Genomic DNA, 16,988 nt, shown 5'->3' with positions numbered 1-16,988 from the left:
CATTATAATGTTATATTATTCATTTAGTAATTTAGAATCCAAAGAATAAAGTATGCCGTGCTCTAACATTTAAAGTAAGGGACAGGAATCATGTAATAATTATTACGAGTGTAACTGCAAATAAATAATTTTAAATAACATCTTGTAATTATGGCAATTCCTTTTTGTTTTTACTTTTAAAAGAATACTAGCCAAGTTTATCATGATAACTAATATTCCCCTTTCCCCTCCAACCAATGTTGGCACAAAGTTTATCTGACTATCGATTTAAAAGTTAATCGCGATTAAGGATTAAAATTAATTAATCGTAATCGAAATTGTCATGATTACGATAAAAATATATTTAATTAAATATATAATATTGTTGTACAAGTACAACAATCATTTTTAACCGACTTTAAAAAAAGGAGGAGGTTCTCAATTCGGCGCGCATATTTTATTCTGTTTTTAGGGTTCCCGTACCTCAAAAGGAAAAACGGAACCCTTATAGGATCACTTTGTTGTCTGTCTGTCTATCTGTCTGTCAAGAAACCTGCAGAGTATTTCCCGTTGACCTAGAATCATGAAATTTGGCAGGTAGGTACATCTTATAGCTGACATTTGGGGAAAAATCTGAAAACCGTGATTAATTCATTAAGGGTTTCAATTTTTTTTTATTTAACTGGCGGCCATAGTAAGTAGTCCATAAAAGTTTTTGAAAATACTTAGATGGCATTAGCGCCAATTTTTTATTTTTTTTCAAGTCTTGAAGTTTTGTAACTACTGCGCTCGAACAATAATTTTGAATATTCGATAAAATTTTAGTCATGTTTCATAATGCCTAGGTAAACCGTAATTTTTTAGGCGATAGTTGAGTTTATGGTTACTAATTAGCACAAAAAAACAAATCCAAAAACTTTCTACAGAAAAAGAAAAAAAGAAAAACCATTGACGGATGAAAATTATGAAAAAAACATTAAAAAATTCATATCTCCTAAACTACTAAAAATCGCTGAACATACATAGGGGTGATTTGGATACCCCTTAATATAAGGTATTTAAATTTTTCTTTTAGACCGTCACTTCCCCGGCCATCCTGTATATATTTTTTATCATAGTTTTAAAAAAGAATATTTACTACTTTTTATCCTTGACGTATAAATAAACATGCTTAGTCAGATGCTTTAGCAGTAGGTACCATTTTTGGCACCAATTTACTATATTTATTCTAGATTTACGAGCGACCGTATTAAAAACCTGTGGAAAAAAATTGCAAAAATATAGGTAGACTGGGTACACTTACAACAACAAAAAACGCTAAAGTAACAAATGGTATATGTAACGGCAACTAAATGCCTTTGACCGTACGAAGTACGAACACTAAAAGCGCGCGTTGCTAAGCCGTGCCTAAACAGCTTTTGTAGCCAGAACAAGTTCAATACTTCGCTTGGAGCGATTGTGGAATAACCGGCGATTCCTACCTACCTATTCACACGAGGTTATGAGAAGTCATGTCAGTTGTTGGACAATAGACCGAGGTCAAACGACTCAGCGTATCGATTGTGTTCTCATCTAGAATGGGTTCAAGACATCCTGGCAATAACTAGTCCTCTTTTGATAAAGATATCATTTGTACGTTAGAACTTCCTGTAGTTAGAGACAATAAAATACAATGACCTTTCGTTTTTATATGATGCTTATCATGCTGCAAACATTGCAATCCGGCTCGCGCGCGTATATGATACTAAGTCAGAAATATTCACGCAAGTATAGACAACAGCTGCACACAGTTTCAACTCAATTGGATGAATGAACGAACATACAGACAAAAGCTTTGATATTATAAATGCAAAAAGTGTCTGTTTGTCTGTCTATCGTCTGCTAGTCTTTCACGACCCAACAGTTTAAGCGATTTTGATGAAGTACAGAGTTAGCTTACATCCCGAGGAAGGCCATAGGCTACAATCCCGAAAAATTAAGGAGTTCTCACAGGATTCTCAAAGGCCCATCCGTGTAACCGATTTATATGAAGTTTGATACAGGTAACTTGCATCCCGGAAATTGACATAGGCAACTATTAAGCCCAGAAAATCAAATAGTTGCCACGGGATTTTAAAAAAACCTAAGTTCTCGCGGACGATCGCGTCGCAAGCATTATCTAGTACACTTAAAAATAATTCATCATGAACAATTATAATCTCTCTAAATAGATAACAAAGTTGCATTTATGGTTACTGTATTTCAAAGTGGATTGTAGAATAGGTGCCTCAACATCAAGTGTGCGAAGTAACATGACATTGAATTTTTTTGCAACTACCAAGATGTGGGCGTTGAGTGGGTTGTTTTGGATCTGTCCATCTATATGTTATACGCAAAAGACCACCTCTGCTTACCAGAAATACTAAATGCGGTCATGCTCTATTATGTATCACATGGCCAAACAGCATAACATTGACCTAATGTTATTAAGACTGTTTTCTATATTATAAGTGGGTAATAAATAAGATATATATCGTAATTTATTAATAACAAAACTGGAGAGACGTTAAAACTCCACATGAATTAATTCTAAAAACAATATCAAAAGATATTGGTAGTTGGTTACCTTTAGTACTTTAACTATTATCTAGTAGTTTTGTTAGTTTCAACAGAACCGAAACTGAGAGACAAAGCATGTCTTGAAAACGACCGTCCTTGAAGAAATTTCGAGTTGCTCATCCCGCAGGCAAAGTTATGGCCTCAGTGGACAATAAAGAATCCTTTTTATTGATTTCATGCTGAAAGAACAAACGATCACTAGACCCTATTATGCAGATTTAATCCAAAAAAATCGTCAAAGAAGAACGTCGTCAAACGAACGAACGGGGAAAACCATTGGGCGTGTTGTTTCTTCACGAAGTTGCGCTCAAGGTGTTTAGTGTATTCGCAGTGCTGGCTTTGCTATCTTTGTCCACCTATCATTTTCTCCGGACTTAGCCTCTAGTGATTTTCACTTATTACTAAATTAAAGGAGCATATACATGAAACTAAATTTGACGATGACGATACAGTTTAGCTGATAGACGATACCTAAAGTTTAGTTAAGTTATTTCGCTAATATGAAAAAATACTTTTTGCAGAAGGAAATAGAGAGTTACCTAGAAACAAGGTAGGTATTCTAAATGTATTGAATTAGGAAGTTATATGTAGAAAAATAAAATATTTTTGTTCCTTCTAATTATTTTTATAATAATTCCAAAAAGTTTTTGATTCACCTCGTGTGTTAATAACTACTAGTTTTAACTAGGACGGGATGCCATCGAGAAACCAGTAGAACCTGTGCTTCTATATATGGGGAATATAAAGAACTGATGACACACATCTTAAAATAGTACTTATCATAAACCGGATGTTGTCTTGCATCTCATTATTAGTAGTATATTATAATTATTTAATCTTCCTCAATGTATAAGGTCCTGTACCGAAATGGTCAAAAGGAACCAAGTGCGTCTGTCCATCCGTTTGTTCGTCACAGCTGCTTATACCCGTATTTTAGTAGTTACGGGTATAAGCAGTCCAAATTTCAAGTTGATAGCATTACAGCGGTTAATGTGAAACAAAATGACTCTTTACTTAAGATGCCTATATAATAGGTACAATTAACACATCGGATAATAAGAGTGCAATATTTCATAATACCTCTAGCAGGTATCTTAGTGATAATTTTGATGAGATAACGTCTTCTGTAAACGAGAGGTCCTACAACTTACGTCATAGCAATATGCCTACAACCTACAATATACATAATGCATATTATTATGTGCAAGAAAAGTGACGATTTTACACTAATGGTTCGATCAGAAGTAAGACCTCGCGTGACGCGTCCTATGAATTCGGAACTTCGGAACTAAGCTAAGACGTAATACATATTATTATTTGCAGGGAAGGAACTACTTAGGTACGTCTTACTTGTTTTTTTTCACACAAGCTTGAAGCTTGAATCTTGTTTGTATAAAAAAAATATTTATCACGCCATCTATTTATACCGAGTTACCGGTCCAAGTCATCACACGATTTAAAATGGTCGGTGTATCGTTTTGACTTTTGATCATAAAATAATAATAACAATCTCTTAAATTTTAAGGGTACATGTACCCTTAATACCCAACTCTTAATATTTTAAGAATACTTAGCTACCACACTAATACAAAACTTAGTTTGATATTTCCAAACATTTTAATTTTGGCATTTTGCGTTTTTGGTGTTGTGATTTGTGCGACTAAACATACATAGTCGGTGTTAGGCACCATATACATATATCAACACAATTAATGCAAAGCTTTGAAGAAAAAAAATTGCAGGGAAAAATCAGGCAGGCGCTCTCACTCACTTAGGTACTCACTTTCTCTCCCTATCTCGCTCGCTCTCTCTCTCTCTCTCTCTCTCTCTCTCTCTCATAGAGACCAAGTGTATCAACTATACTTGGCTAATGTTAGTACTTGTTCGGCTTTAAGGTCATTGATTTGACATATTATTGTGAGTTTGAAGTACCTATGTATGTATTATCTACTTATAGTACGTTTTACGTTACGTATTGTGCATTACCGCGGAAGCTATAAGGCTCTGACAGGCGAACGAACAGATGGACGGAAGGATGGATAGACCGTTGGAAAAATGCAAAACCCAAGAAGACTCGGAGACCTCGCTTCGCTCGGTCAATAGCTTTTCGAGCATTTATTTACTTAAGGCCAGTTCATTGAGAATAAAAAAGGTTAACTATTCTACCTCTATGGGCCAGTTGCACTTTAGGCGATCAAAGTTACTGTTAGCTATATTGCCGACCAAAATCGAAGCAAAGTGGGCTGCACATGTATTCGTACCTCCTATAATTATGGTTAAGGTTAAGGATCAAAATTTGTTCAAAAGTTATTGAACCTTGGCTTCTTTAACTACTACAGTGTATTATTTCATCTAAATATTTATTTATTTATGTAACAATAACTTATTACTGAACATAGTATAATATGTACAATGAAAAGACGTCCACAAAGAAGAACTTTTCTCTACTGAAGAAATTTCTCCTTAAATTAAAATTTTACAATGCTGAGTAGGTACCGAATTTAAGATATTATAATCCCTATACATGTTATTATATTATTATTAAGATGAAATATAGATTTCCTCACATTGAGGTATTGAGATCATCCGTATTATCTAATCTAGTTGTACAGCAAAGCTGATAAACAACTGCGACTACGCTTACGGATAGGTATGAAAAATCGAAGATGCGAGCCAACGACATTTCTTGCGTAAAGATGTGACTTGTGAGTAATAAATTAGAGATGAATAATTGTGTGCTTTTTAATATACTGATACAAAAAAAGATTTTAGAGTCATTTTTTTAAGCCACTTTTGACAATACTAAAATGTATGGAAATAACATTATTATTTATCGACAAAACGATAATGATGTAGATTTTAATATATATCATAGACTTTATTAATTAAACATTATAACAAGTTATTATGAATCAGTTCATTGGGTACAATATAATAGAGGATGTAACATTGTAAGTAATGTGTTAAAACTATTATAACCATAAAAGACTCGTTTAAAATTATCTGACAACATTAAAGCTACAAAAAATATAATATAAGTCGAGTGTGTAACGTTCAACACTTACATTATATCCATAAAATGAGTTATACATAGCACGACACGATTCTACGATTTACATATCCCTGTATACTCGATAACGTTCAGGGAATAGGTACAAGGACCAATGTTGTGTACGGGACACCACACCGGTGGGGCTCCTATTTTATTCACCTGTGTACATATTAATGGCAACCTTCCATCGGTAACACCATGATAGTATAGTTCACACAACGTCACTGTAAATAAACTGACGTGACTGTTAAATTAGCGTTCCTATTAGAATACAAGGCGACTGTACCACGCCGCGGCGGCGGTCGCGCAACACTGCTGACTGACGAACGATAGCGCATGCCCGACCCTACGACTCCTACCACGAGACTTCTAACGGCAATAAGCAATGCTGCTTATCGCCTGGAAACCTCTTCAAGCATACTAACTTGATTTGACACAAAACGATCTTGGTACGGGGTGCGCATTGTTTATTTGACACTGATAACAGATACATAATATATATCTTCGTTTCACTCATTAAGGTACACAATAATATACCTACATGAAGTATGTAAACAATCTAGTACAAACTTAATCCCTTGTTGAATTCGACACGAGGCTCTCCGTGTTAATATACCATTTAAAAGTAGATATATACTACCTAGCTTTGGGAAACACTATTGAAAAAAAAATAGATAAGCTAATGGTTGGACATAAAAATAAACATCAAAATGCCACAAGAGGGTAGGTAATCTCAAATTCAAATCAGATTGAGGCGTTAAAGGCACCTCACTGAATAAAGCCAGTCACGTTCGATTCGGAGGAGCCTCAGCGATTCAGCGTAGATTAAAGGACGCAAGTTCCTTCCAATAAACATCAAAGACCTTCCTTGGTAGGTATTAAGTAGCTAGACATTCCATTTGATTTACCATTATCCCTTATATTACATAACCCTGAAGTATTATACTCGATCTACACTACACAATGTAATCTCTATTTCTCTACTAGACCTCTACCACATGCTTGATGTGGTGGGTCTGTGTAGTGTGGTACTACCAACTTATCTATGTGTGCTAGTTACTGCCTACCAACTCGTATCTAAGCTTGTAAGGAAGTAAGATGGATTTCCCCCTCACATTTCTTTTACTCATTTCCTATTCGTACTCTACACTCCATTCACTCCAAAGTGTCATAATGAATTCTTATTTTAATATTTTACACAGATTAGGAAACTGGGTTATCATCACATGGATATGGATGGATGGTATTTTTTGTTATATTATATATTCAACAAATAACGCAAGAGATGGTGTAGGGAGCTGGGAGCTCCATAACATAATATTATGTAGAAACGAACCACGATCACGTTACTTACCTACGCGTAACCTAGGCGTTAAAAAACGCATTTATTATTACCCCCTGTTGGGTACCATTTTACATTTTTTGATCGGTCAGTTAGCGAACGAAGAAACTATAGCAAACACGCGCGAGGTACGCGCCACTCTGGCCGCGCCCACTTTCTTTGCTGATCGCTACTTGTTGCAAATACATAATATGAATCCGTATCCGAAAAAGCTCCGCATTAATTGACGCGGATGCGGATGTCTGAATTATTGCGAATGTTCCGCATTTGCGGATGCGGATGCGAATATCGGTAACACCCCTGCCGTGCATTCATCCTGCACATTATATTTATCATCCATCGTAGCTATCAATACATCGCATGAGGCAGTTTCTGAATCGGAACAATGACCAAAATAAAGTTGATCGCGGGGAGCTCGATGCGATATTTTGGCAGGTCGGTTGTGCGTGTCGCGCGCGCTCGATGATGCCATCGCCGTGGAGGATCGTGACGTCATCGCGCATTTTCCAAACGTGGCCGCCAGACGAAAATAGTCCCCGCCCCACCCCAGGCCCCTCGTACACCGTCACCGACGAATTTAGCGATCTGAACCGGCAAGAAGCGGACAGCCTTCGCTATCAGTACCCGTAGTATAAGATTTTACGTCTCACCAAACGTTGCTAGAATTCGAGAATCGAAACACAATAACATCAAAGTAAAATGGACCTAAAGAGCCTTGAATTGAAGTCAAAAATTCAATGCCACTAATTTTAATTTCGCAACGTTTCCGCTTGGAGCTTTAAAACAAGGCATTTAAGATCCAGTTTACTATAACGCAGAAGTGTTTCGACTCTCGAATTCTAGCAAGTTTGGTGTGACGTAAAATCTTATACTACGGGTACAGTACTGTTAGTACGAGTTTTCACATCCCGACAAAGTTGATAGATTTCGAGAACCGAAACACTGTAACTTCAGGGTAAGATGGACGGTGTGCCTAAGCTCGTGTGGTATTCTGTACTACCGATTTTTTTGACTAAGTGTAAACGTATGGTTGAACTCGCACCTAGCTAGTAGGAACATGAGAGTTAAGCTCCATTTTATTGGGATGTTATAGTCTTTTGATGCTCGAAAACTATTTAGCATGTTTGAGACGTGCAAACTCGTACTAAGCCTACCGATGTTTGACAAGCATCCACTTGCATATTTCCGACACTTTTTACTTCAGAATCGAATTCAACCTTGCATGTTGGCTAATCTTTGCTTGCCACAACTATTTGTCTACACTAATATTATAAAGAGGAAAACTTTGTTTGTTTGTTTGTTTGTTTGTTTGTTTGTTTGTTTGATTGTACTGAATAGGCTCAAAAACTACTGGACCGATTTTAAAAATTCTTTCACCATTCGAAAGCTACATTATCCACGAGTAACATAGGCTATATTTTATTTTGGAAAAAAATAGGGTTCCGTAAGATATTTGGGTTTTTCGGACACAAGGTGTAAAAAATCAACCAGAAAAGTTACTTATTTTGCGTACGCTGCCTAAACTATAAAAGATAGAACCATAAAATGTTCTAATTAATTGTAGATCTTATAAATATCTACAAAAAAGTCCGCGACACACTATACCCATCTATGTCGAGTGAGGCACAGCAACCATTTTTTTATTTAAAAATCTTGAATTTTTTTTGGACTACATTTAAACGCGTTTATTTTACTCATGCTATTAATTCGTATCAAAATAAATGATTTCATCACTAAGAACAGTTTATGGAGATAATATTTGGTCTTTGAATGATTAAAATTGGACGTTTGGTTTTGAAGTTATGGCGAAATTAAAATATTACGATTTCTGCTGCACGGCCCGTTGTATTATATAAAGAGGTAATGTCGTTAAGTTTGTTTGTAGGGGGTAATCTTTAGAACTACTGAACCGATTTTAAAAATTCTTTCACCAGTAAAAAGCTACATTATTCCTGAGTGACATAGGCTATACGGGATCTTTAAAAACCTAAATCTACGCGGGCGAAGCCGCGGGGATCAGCTAGTTAACAATACAATAGAATATTATAATGTTATATTTAAATAATACATGTTCCAATTGTTTTCACGTGAGCGGCAAATCGTTACTCAATTATGTATTTTCATTTGTCATATCTCATTAATTGTCATGTTAATTAATAATTTCACTATTGTTGAGGGTTGCTGGGTGGTTAGAAAATAATTTACTTATTTAGCTTTTAATAGTTTTACTTAGTAGGTATAAACATTTGTTGAGCTCTAACCCCCGTATTCACAATCATTACTATGAGGTCTCACAGTGCGCTTGAACGCACAGTGTGTGCGGTTCCACCAATCGGATTATTTTGTCACGCAAATTTTCGATAATGTGATTGGTGGAATCTACACTATGCGTTTGAGCACACTGTGCGATTTCATAGTAATGATTGTGAATACGGGTGTAAGTATTGTACAATTTTATTAAGTAGTCAATGGTGCCCACGATTTCGTTATATTATTTAGGTTTTTTTTAATAAGAACCTACTGTTAGAACTTTTTGATATTCCGGAATAAAGAGTACCTAACCTAAATCCATTTCCGAGATGCAAACTACCAATCTCTATAATATCTTTGGTCGAAACCGAAACCGAACGCGCGACGCAACGCATGCTTGACCGGTAAGAGGATGGGCCGTGAAAAAGTAACAGAAACGGTGAGATGATAGATAGACAAACAGACACATTTTCGAGTTTCCCATTTTTAATATTAGTATGGAATATGAATATCTACTAAGTATTTACATTTTTAGGGTTTCGTAGTAAACAAGGAACCCTTATAGTTTCGCCATGTTCGTCCGTCCGTCCGTCCGTCCTCGGTTAATCTCAAAGACTATTAGTGCTAGAAATCTGTAATTTGGCATGGGTATAAATATTAATCACGCCGACAAAGTGGTGAAATAAAATTGTGATAAATATTTTTTTTAGGGTAGCTCCCCTACATGTAAAGTGGGGATGAATTTTTTTTTCTCGTCTACCCCATAGTGTAGTGTAGGGTATCGTTGAATAGGCCTTTTAAAAATACTGTGGGTGTGGGAACATCATTTTTCGATTTTAAAGTGCTAATTTTTATTAGAGTCAAGTGTGTGTCCCCCCCGCTCCCTTTATCAGCCAAAAGTATATAGGAACGTGAAAAATTCACAGCAGTAGTATATTATGATCAATTTTAAAGGAAAACTATCATGAAAGTTGTGACTACGGAACCCCACACTGCGCGTGGCCCGCCACGCATTTGCCCGTTTTTTTTATTAACTAAGTACTTAGGTACTTATTGGTAAGAATTACAGTTAACTAAATAATAAAAACCAAACCAAAAACATCATAATATTACCTTCTATAAATTTATCATTATTGGCAAGAAGTTAACCAAAGCTTACGTCAATATCCTCACAAAGACAAGATAAATTGAGATATCTCATAGGTACTATACCAATACAAATTGTTATGTTTACCAATAAGTTGCCAATGTACATTACGCACCAATCAGTTTGATTCGATTTGATTTATAGGCGAACAAAGTTCAGACGAACACTGTAAATTCAATTTTGATTCATTCAATTGGTTCCGACAAAGTGACAATATGCCAGGCCAGACAATCTATAGTCTGGTAAATCTACACTAATATTTTAAAGAGGAAAGATTTGTAATATGTTTGTAACGAATAAACTCAAAAACTACTGGACCGATTTCAAAAAATATTTCACCATTAGAAAGCTATTGCCGAGTGACATATCATACCTCTTCCAGGTTAGCCCGCTTCCGTCTTAGACTGCATCATCACTTACCACCAGGTGAGATTGCAGTCAAGGGCTAACTTGTATCTGAATAAAAAACATCCATACTAATATTATAAATGCGAAAGTGTGTCTGCTAGCTTTTCACGGCTCAACCGTTCAACCGATTTTGACGAAATTTGGTACAGAGATAGCTTGCATACTTTTTATCCCGGAAAATTGAAGTTCCCACAGGATTTTAAAAAACCTAAATCCACGCGTACGACGTCGCGGGCATCAGCTAGTAGGTAGGCTATATTTTTTTTAATTAGAGATCCATACGAAAATTGTAATAAGCTATCCGTGCGAAGCCGGGGCGGGTCACTAATGTACAATAAAAAAGAGGTCTACAAAAATCCACACAGCATGTCTAAATGATAAGACTAACCCACATAAAATAATGAAAAAATAAGAGAACTACGTGAACGAAGTCGTAGGCAAGACATGTATTGCTTGAAATGAGTTCCATGACAATAATATTATAGTTAAAAATCATATTAAGTTAGAAATTAAAATAAATAATTGTTCTAAGTTAATAGAACTACAGGGGTTATGCCGGTTTTTGATATTAGCAGCAGCGATCTTGAACAAAACCTACTTCTGGCTGCCCAATTTTGGGAAACTTTTGTTGATGAATACACCTAGTAAAACCAACTAACTGTTCACAGATTTTTTGTTGGAATTCGTCCATATCAAATGGTCATATTGACCCGTCTACACTACCTACTTAATACTAGGGTAATAAATTACTATGTAGCTTTTATAAGGCATCTACTCAATACTAATCGTGCAGCTATGCTTAAATGACTCCATAAAATCTATTTTGGTTTTATGGAGTTAAGTAAATCAATAAATTAAATCCTTCAATGTTTAATGACTGTATAAAGGATGTTAATTAAAGCGCAAAAAGTGAGTCGGAACCTCCGACTCCGACAGATCGCTCACGAGTCACATTGTGATCGGCCTTGACTCCTGACAGCTCACACCTGGTATTACTTTCCGGAAGTCCATATTAGTCGATGACAAAAACTTGATTCCAACTAGGTATTTTGATGACAACAAGCATAATCCGGCAATAATTGCAGGCATTGCAAGCACAGTCGACTTCAAGTTTACACCATACGTACGCATTTTTCAGTCCGTTCTTCTGTATTACCGAATTTCTAAGACTACGCAACGGAGAAACTTATAATCTACTAGCTAATGCCCGCAACTTCGTTCGCGTGGATTTAGGTTCTTAAAAATCCCGTGGGAACTCTTTGACTTGCTTATTAAACTTAAAAGGTGTCTGGCACGGGGTTGCCACCATACTAAGTGTCTGGCAATGCATGACGTGACTTCTAATTCTACTCCGAAGAAAATATAAAAAAATAGACTTTATACTTAGTAAGATTTTTTACACCTTTATTACCTGTTATTTCCCAAAGCCACCATGATTCTAACAAACATCCGAAAAAACGTGTCCTCCCAGTGTTGGGGAAAATACGCAAGAAACTTTTAGCTTTTATAAAATAAGGAAGGTCTGGCACGTGCTGGCTCTTAGACCATATTAATGACCTTAATAAATTGTCGGCTCTACATTGCATTGTAGAGATTCACGTGACACAATAGAGACCTCTTTACTCCATATTATGCCATTATTTTACCTGATTTAAGCTACAGAGTTTAGTTTGCGTCATAAAAGAACTTGACCTATATCCAAAATCCTCAAAAGTTTCACAATCTTAAATTGTACGCCAGGAGATTTATAGAGGTTTATTTTTTTCTTGTCTCAAAATCAACGCTTTAACATTTTAATGGTTTGCTTCTTTGCTTCTTCGAACTATTAGGTAGGTATCACTATGTTCTCAAGTTTTTTAGACATCACTCCTCGTCCTCATAATAGGTACCTACTTTTCCTATTTCCAGTCACTCAGTGTCCGTGATGAATCGTGCATAGATAATCTGCCTCCATCGAATACTATCACTAACAATACGAAGAGCATCGCAAAATTTAGAGCACCGGCTTTTTAGGGTTTCGCACCCAAAGGTTAAACACGGAGCCCTATTATTTGATTTAGTCAAACCAACAAGTCTGAGATCTGCCTCGTGGCTTTCTTGCCTCCACGTGTCCAACAACTAGTAACTAGATATGTCCAATATAGCTAAGGATGCGATGAAGACACGTGGGGCAAAACGCGTTTTGGCCTTTAGTTAGTTGTGAGCACGAAGGAGGTTGTGAGAGAATTGATACGTATGTGCGTCTGGCAGTCCGGTTTTCGTAGCATTCGTACGCTGCAGGCTACTATTCAATAGGTAATGCACCTTTTTACCATGAAGGTTGTGCATAGGTAATAGCGCCAACAGCTCATCGTACGATTTTCGGATCTGGGGGACTACAACCTATGATTTAACGGAATTTCACTAGGACTTTCAGCGATTGAGATTTATGGTGAAACTAGCCGAGTCTGACAAAATACAAGTAACAAATTTTTTTAATAAACTAGACTGTTTGGGCTAGTAGTCTCTGAGTAAGTAGTTAGTTATATTGAAGTGTAGGTAAAACACTATCATAAAAATTATAAAAATATAGTTACTACATACAAAGTACAAAATAATAAGTCTACCAACAGTCAAACATAAAATGTTTGACTGTTGGTAGACTTTTAAGTTTTTAACTTTAAGTTTTTCGTTCAAATCCAACGAAAAACTTCGAAGAATTTCAAATGCCAGTAGTTTGAGCTGTGCGTTGACAGATCAGTCAGTCAGCCTTTTCTATTGTAGGTATATTACATAGATTGTAGTAAGTAATATGTCGGCGTAAAAATACGAACGAGGGCGAAACTTGTACCTAATCATTTGCTAATAATATAGAGACCGATAAGATAGCGACTCGCGCACTGTGCAAACAGTTTGCATTTCAGCTTGTACCTACCGAAATTCAGCTCTGCAAGCGTCTTTCATGCCATTCATTGCTGAAAACGCGCGCGACATTCAATCGGTTCCGAGAAATCCGCCCGAGTTTCCTGGAAGCGCTACTATTGGCGCACACACGCTCAAGCAGTGTGAGTACAGCACACCGTCGCCCACGGCCCTGATAACACACAACCGTGACGAGACGTATCGGTACAGTACGCAGCAGAAAATATCGTTCATCGACCTTTAGAAAGAGATAGCGGTTTCGTAGAGCGTTGTCTTTGCCGTTGAGACCGACAAAATGTCACATAGACATGAGTGACAGAGACAACAAAGTCGAAATCTCATTCTGAAGATCGATGTAGAGTACCCGACAGGAAATATTGTACATCGACCTTTAGAAAGAGATAGCAGTTTCGTAGACCGTTGTCTCTGTCGTTAAAACCGACAAAACGTCAGATAGGTATGAGTGACAGAGACAACGCTCTACAAAGCCGAAATCTCGTTCCTAAGGTCGATGTAGAATATTTTCTGCCGCGTACTGGACAATATTTCTTGCCGGCTACTGTACTTCATTAACGAACACAATATATTGCGTGCCCGGCTCGGCTTACATGTAATCAAACAATTCGCTCGACACAACTTATGATGATGCAGTCAAAGGAAACAATGCCAGAATGGGACAAAGATTGAATAGCATCTACGCACTACACGCAGAGCCTCATTGGCTAAGCGTAAGACCACTCTAGGAACAATATCTTATTAAACTTTTATCTAACATCTTATACTCATATAACTAAATACAATAGAGAGATAGATTTTTTTGTGTTTCTGTAGCATCGTAGCGCTTAAACGGTTTGACAGATTTGAGTATGTTTTCGGTTTCGGTTCAGCCATTTTTGAGGATTAAAAGCTCCTTTCAAAGTTGGTGTAGGAATTTCAGTCACACATGAAATGGTGGAAATGGTTCACACAGGAAAAATCACACATGGTCCCCTGAGAAAGGTCCTCAGCAGGCGCCGCGTGGCTGGGTTGCGCGAACGTGTTTGGCCCCGTAGCCCAGCCACCAGGCGATGCGTGGAGTCCGACATAACCTCCGTGCCTCCCCGGGCGCGGTGGTATCCATGAGGATTTCCCCACGAAAAAAAGGAATTTCAGTAACACAATTGATAATGTTAAATCCACTTGTCTTATCGACTCGAATACATATGTAGAATAATTCCAGCGATACTGCAATAATATGGTAACCTTGACCTGATGCTGCAACTGACTACCTGTGGACTACTCAACTCCTTGATAACTTACACCCCGCACACCCGCACGTCACCCGCTCTCGCCCGCACCGGGTTAGCGCGGGGGCTGTGCGGGTGTGCGGGGCGTTCCCTGCCCGAATGCCATTTCAACCTGTCGCGTACTATGGAGTTGTTAGTGTCGAGATTTCCGCGAAATTAAACGTCGCTCCGCAGTAAATTAAACTCTGACTCTGGAATTTTATTGCCTCAAGACTCGCGGACGTTTGCGAATTCCTGAGTTAGATAACATAGTAAATGAGTAGGTACTTAGGTAGTTAGTCGGTGACGTAACCAACGAGGAAGGGCTCAAGTCAATAGAACGATCGCGGATCAGCGGGGTCAGGGGAGTAATAGCATCGGTCAATAGTGATGATTCGACATTATGAACTCATGCTAATAAATATCAATTGACTAACCTTTCTGCTTTGAAGTTGTTTTTATTAAAATTCTTAGTTTAGCTATCCATAGTCCATACTAGGTATATGTATTTTATAACTAAATGATGCCCGCTACTTTGCCTGCATGGATTAATGTTTTTTTTCTATCCCGTGAGAACTCTTTGATTTTCCGACATAAAATGTAGTCTATACCGTCTCAGAGATGCAACCATGTAATGTGTACCTTACGTCAAAATCGGAAAAACGTATAGGCCTTTGAAAAGTCCCGTGGGAACTCTTTGATATTTCGGGATAAAAAGTAGCATATGCCCGTTCCCGAGGTGTAAGCTAACACTGTACCCATCAAAATCGAATAAGGAATAGGTCGTGAAAAGTAGCAGACAGACACACTTCGCACTAATAGGCTACTTGACTCATATCTAATTTCGTCCAATAAATGATTATTTATTATAGTATTTTGCTTAAGACAACGAAATATATCAATAACAATTATTAAAAACGCAGGATGGATATATAAATCCAATTTAAAAAAATACAGTTTTTATTTTTATTTGAAACTCAGAAAACGCTGTCAGCCATGATGTGACGTCATTAAATATGTAAACAAACAAATGTCATCCCTATTGACTAACGTAGTATCCATATATATAAAATTTCAAGTCCTACTGACTAACTTATATATCAACGCACAGCCTAAACATCTAAACAGCTGGTTCTAGATACATGAAATTTGGTGGGTGTGTTCTTTGTAGGTAAAGATAAGGTATACTAGGAAAGGATTTTTTGAAATTCCACCTCTGAGTGGGTTAAATGGGGGTTTGAAATTTATGAAGTCCACGCGGGCGAAGTCACGAGCATAAGCTAGACTTTATATATTTCTAAAAACTCATAGTAAACGTAAAAAATTATCGTTTTCTCTTGATAAATTGAATAAGTTATTAAGTAAGACTTACAACAAAGTGATCTTTGCAAAAATAAATTTGGGTTGCAGTCGTTAGTGATATAGGATCCCTTTAAGCAAGTCTTCGCGTGTTACGTATATTTATTTCACTGGGCACAACTTCACTAATCCACAACTTTCCTGTGGTCTTTATCGATGCGTTTTTACATTCTCGGATGATACAATAACGATAATTACTATATTTTTCATGTAAACTAGTATAGAAGTCATGTTTATTAAACTTTGGGAGGTTATGCTGTTGTTTACAAATGCATGACATCAGAGCACAGATAATCAATCTATCGGCCAAATATGGCCGACAGTGTTTTCACCTGTCTAAGAAAAATATATTTTTAAATTAAAGTTTTACGGTTTTTAGGGCGCAAAAAAATATAGTGTTAATTTTTTTGATCTAATAGGACAAATATAAACCATTTAAGACCTACTTAAAAAAAGTGTCAACTAGCCTATTATAATATTAAGTAGTATGGACTACGGATGTTTAAAATCCGAAAGCGCACTCGCAAGAAATGATTTTCAGATCTATAACGGAGACCCACATTCGCAAGGAAAGATTTTTACTACAAGAACGGAGATCCGCATTAGCAGCAAAGGTTTTTCCGATATATTTCCGAGACCCACCCCAGTTTCGCTAGTCGGCTAGTCTATATAGGTAGCACAGCTCAA

At 36.9% G+C, this 16,988-nt stretch overlaps 1 protein-coding gene across 8 annotated transcripts in view; it reads right to left on the bottom strand.

Moving 5' to 3' along the window:
* Positions 1 to 16,988, bottom strand: part of raw — a 78,986-nt gene that overhangs the window by 58,141 nt on the left and 3,857 nt on the right. For 2 of the 8 annotated variants that reach the window (XM_069498381.1, XM_069498383.1), the window contains exon 1: positions 5,643 to 5,957. The exons of 4 other annotated variants lie outside the window; for them this stretch is intronic. Coding sequence is in view for 1 of the 4 variants with exons in the window: in XM_069498383.1 (XP_069354484.1) it covers positions 5,643 to 5,653 (11 nt within the window). In the remaining 3 variants the exon portion in view is untranslated. Of the gene's footprint in view, positions 1 to 5,642; positions 5,959 to 16,988 lie in introns of those variants that run through there. 2 more of the 8 variants (XM_069498379.1, XM_069498380.1) reach the window with 2 other exon arrangements.

This window comes from Maniola hyperantus, chromosome 4 (assembly GCF_902806685.2).
Source record: "Maniola hyperantus chromosome 4, iAphHyp1.2, whole genome shotgun sequence".
Taxonomy (NCBI): Eukaryota; Metazoa; Arthropoda; class Insecta; order Lepidoptera; family Nymphalidae; genus Maniola; species Maniola hyperantus.
This window is presented reverse-complemented; position numbering and strand designations above follow the sequence as displayed.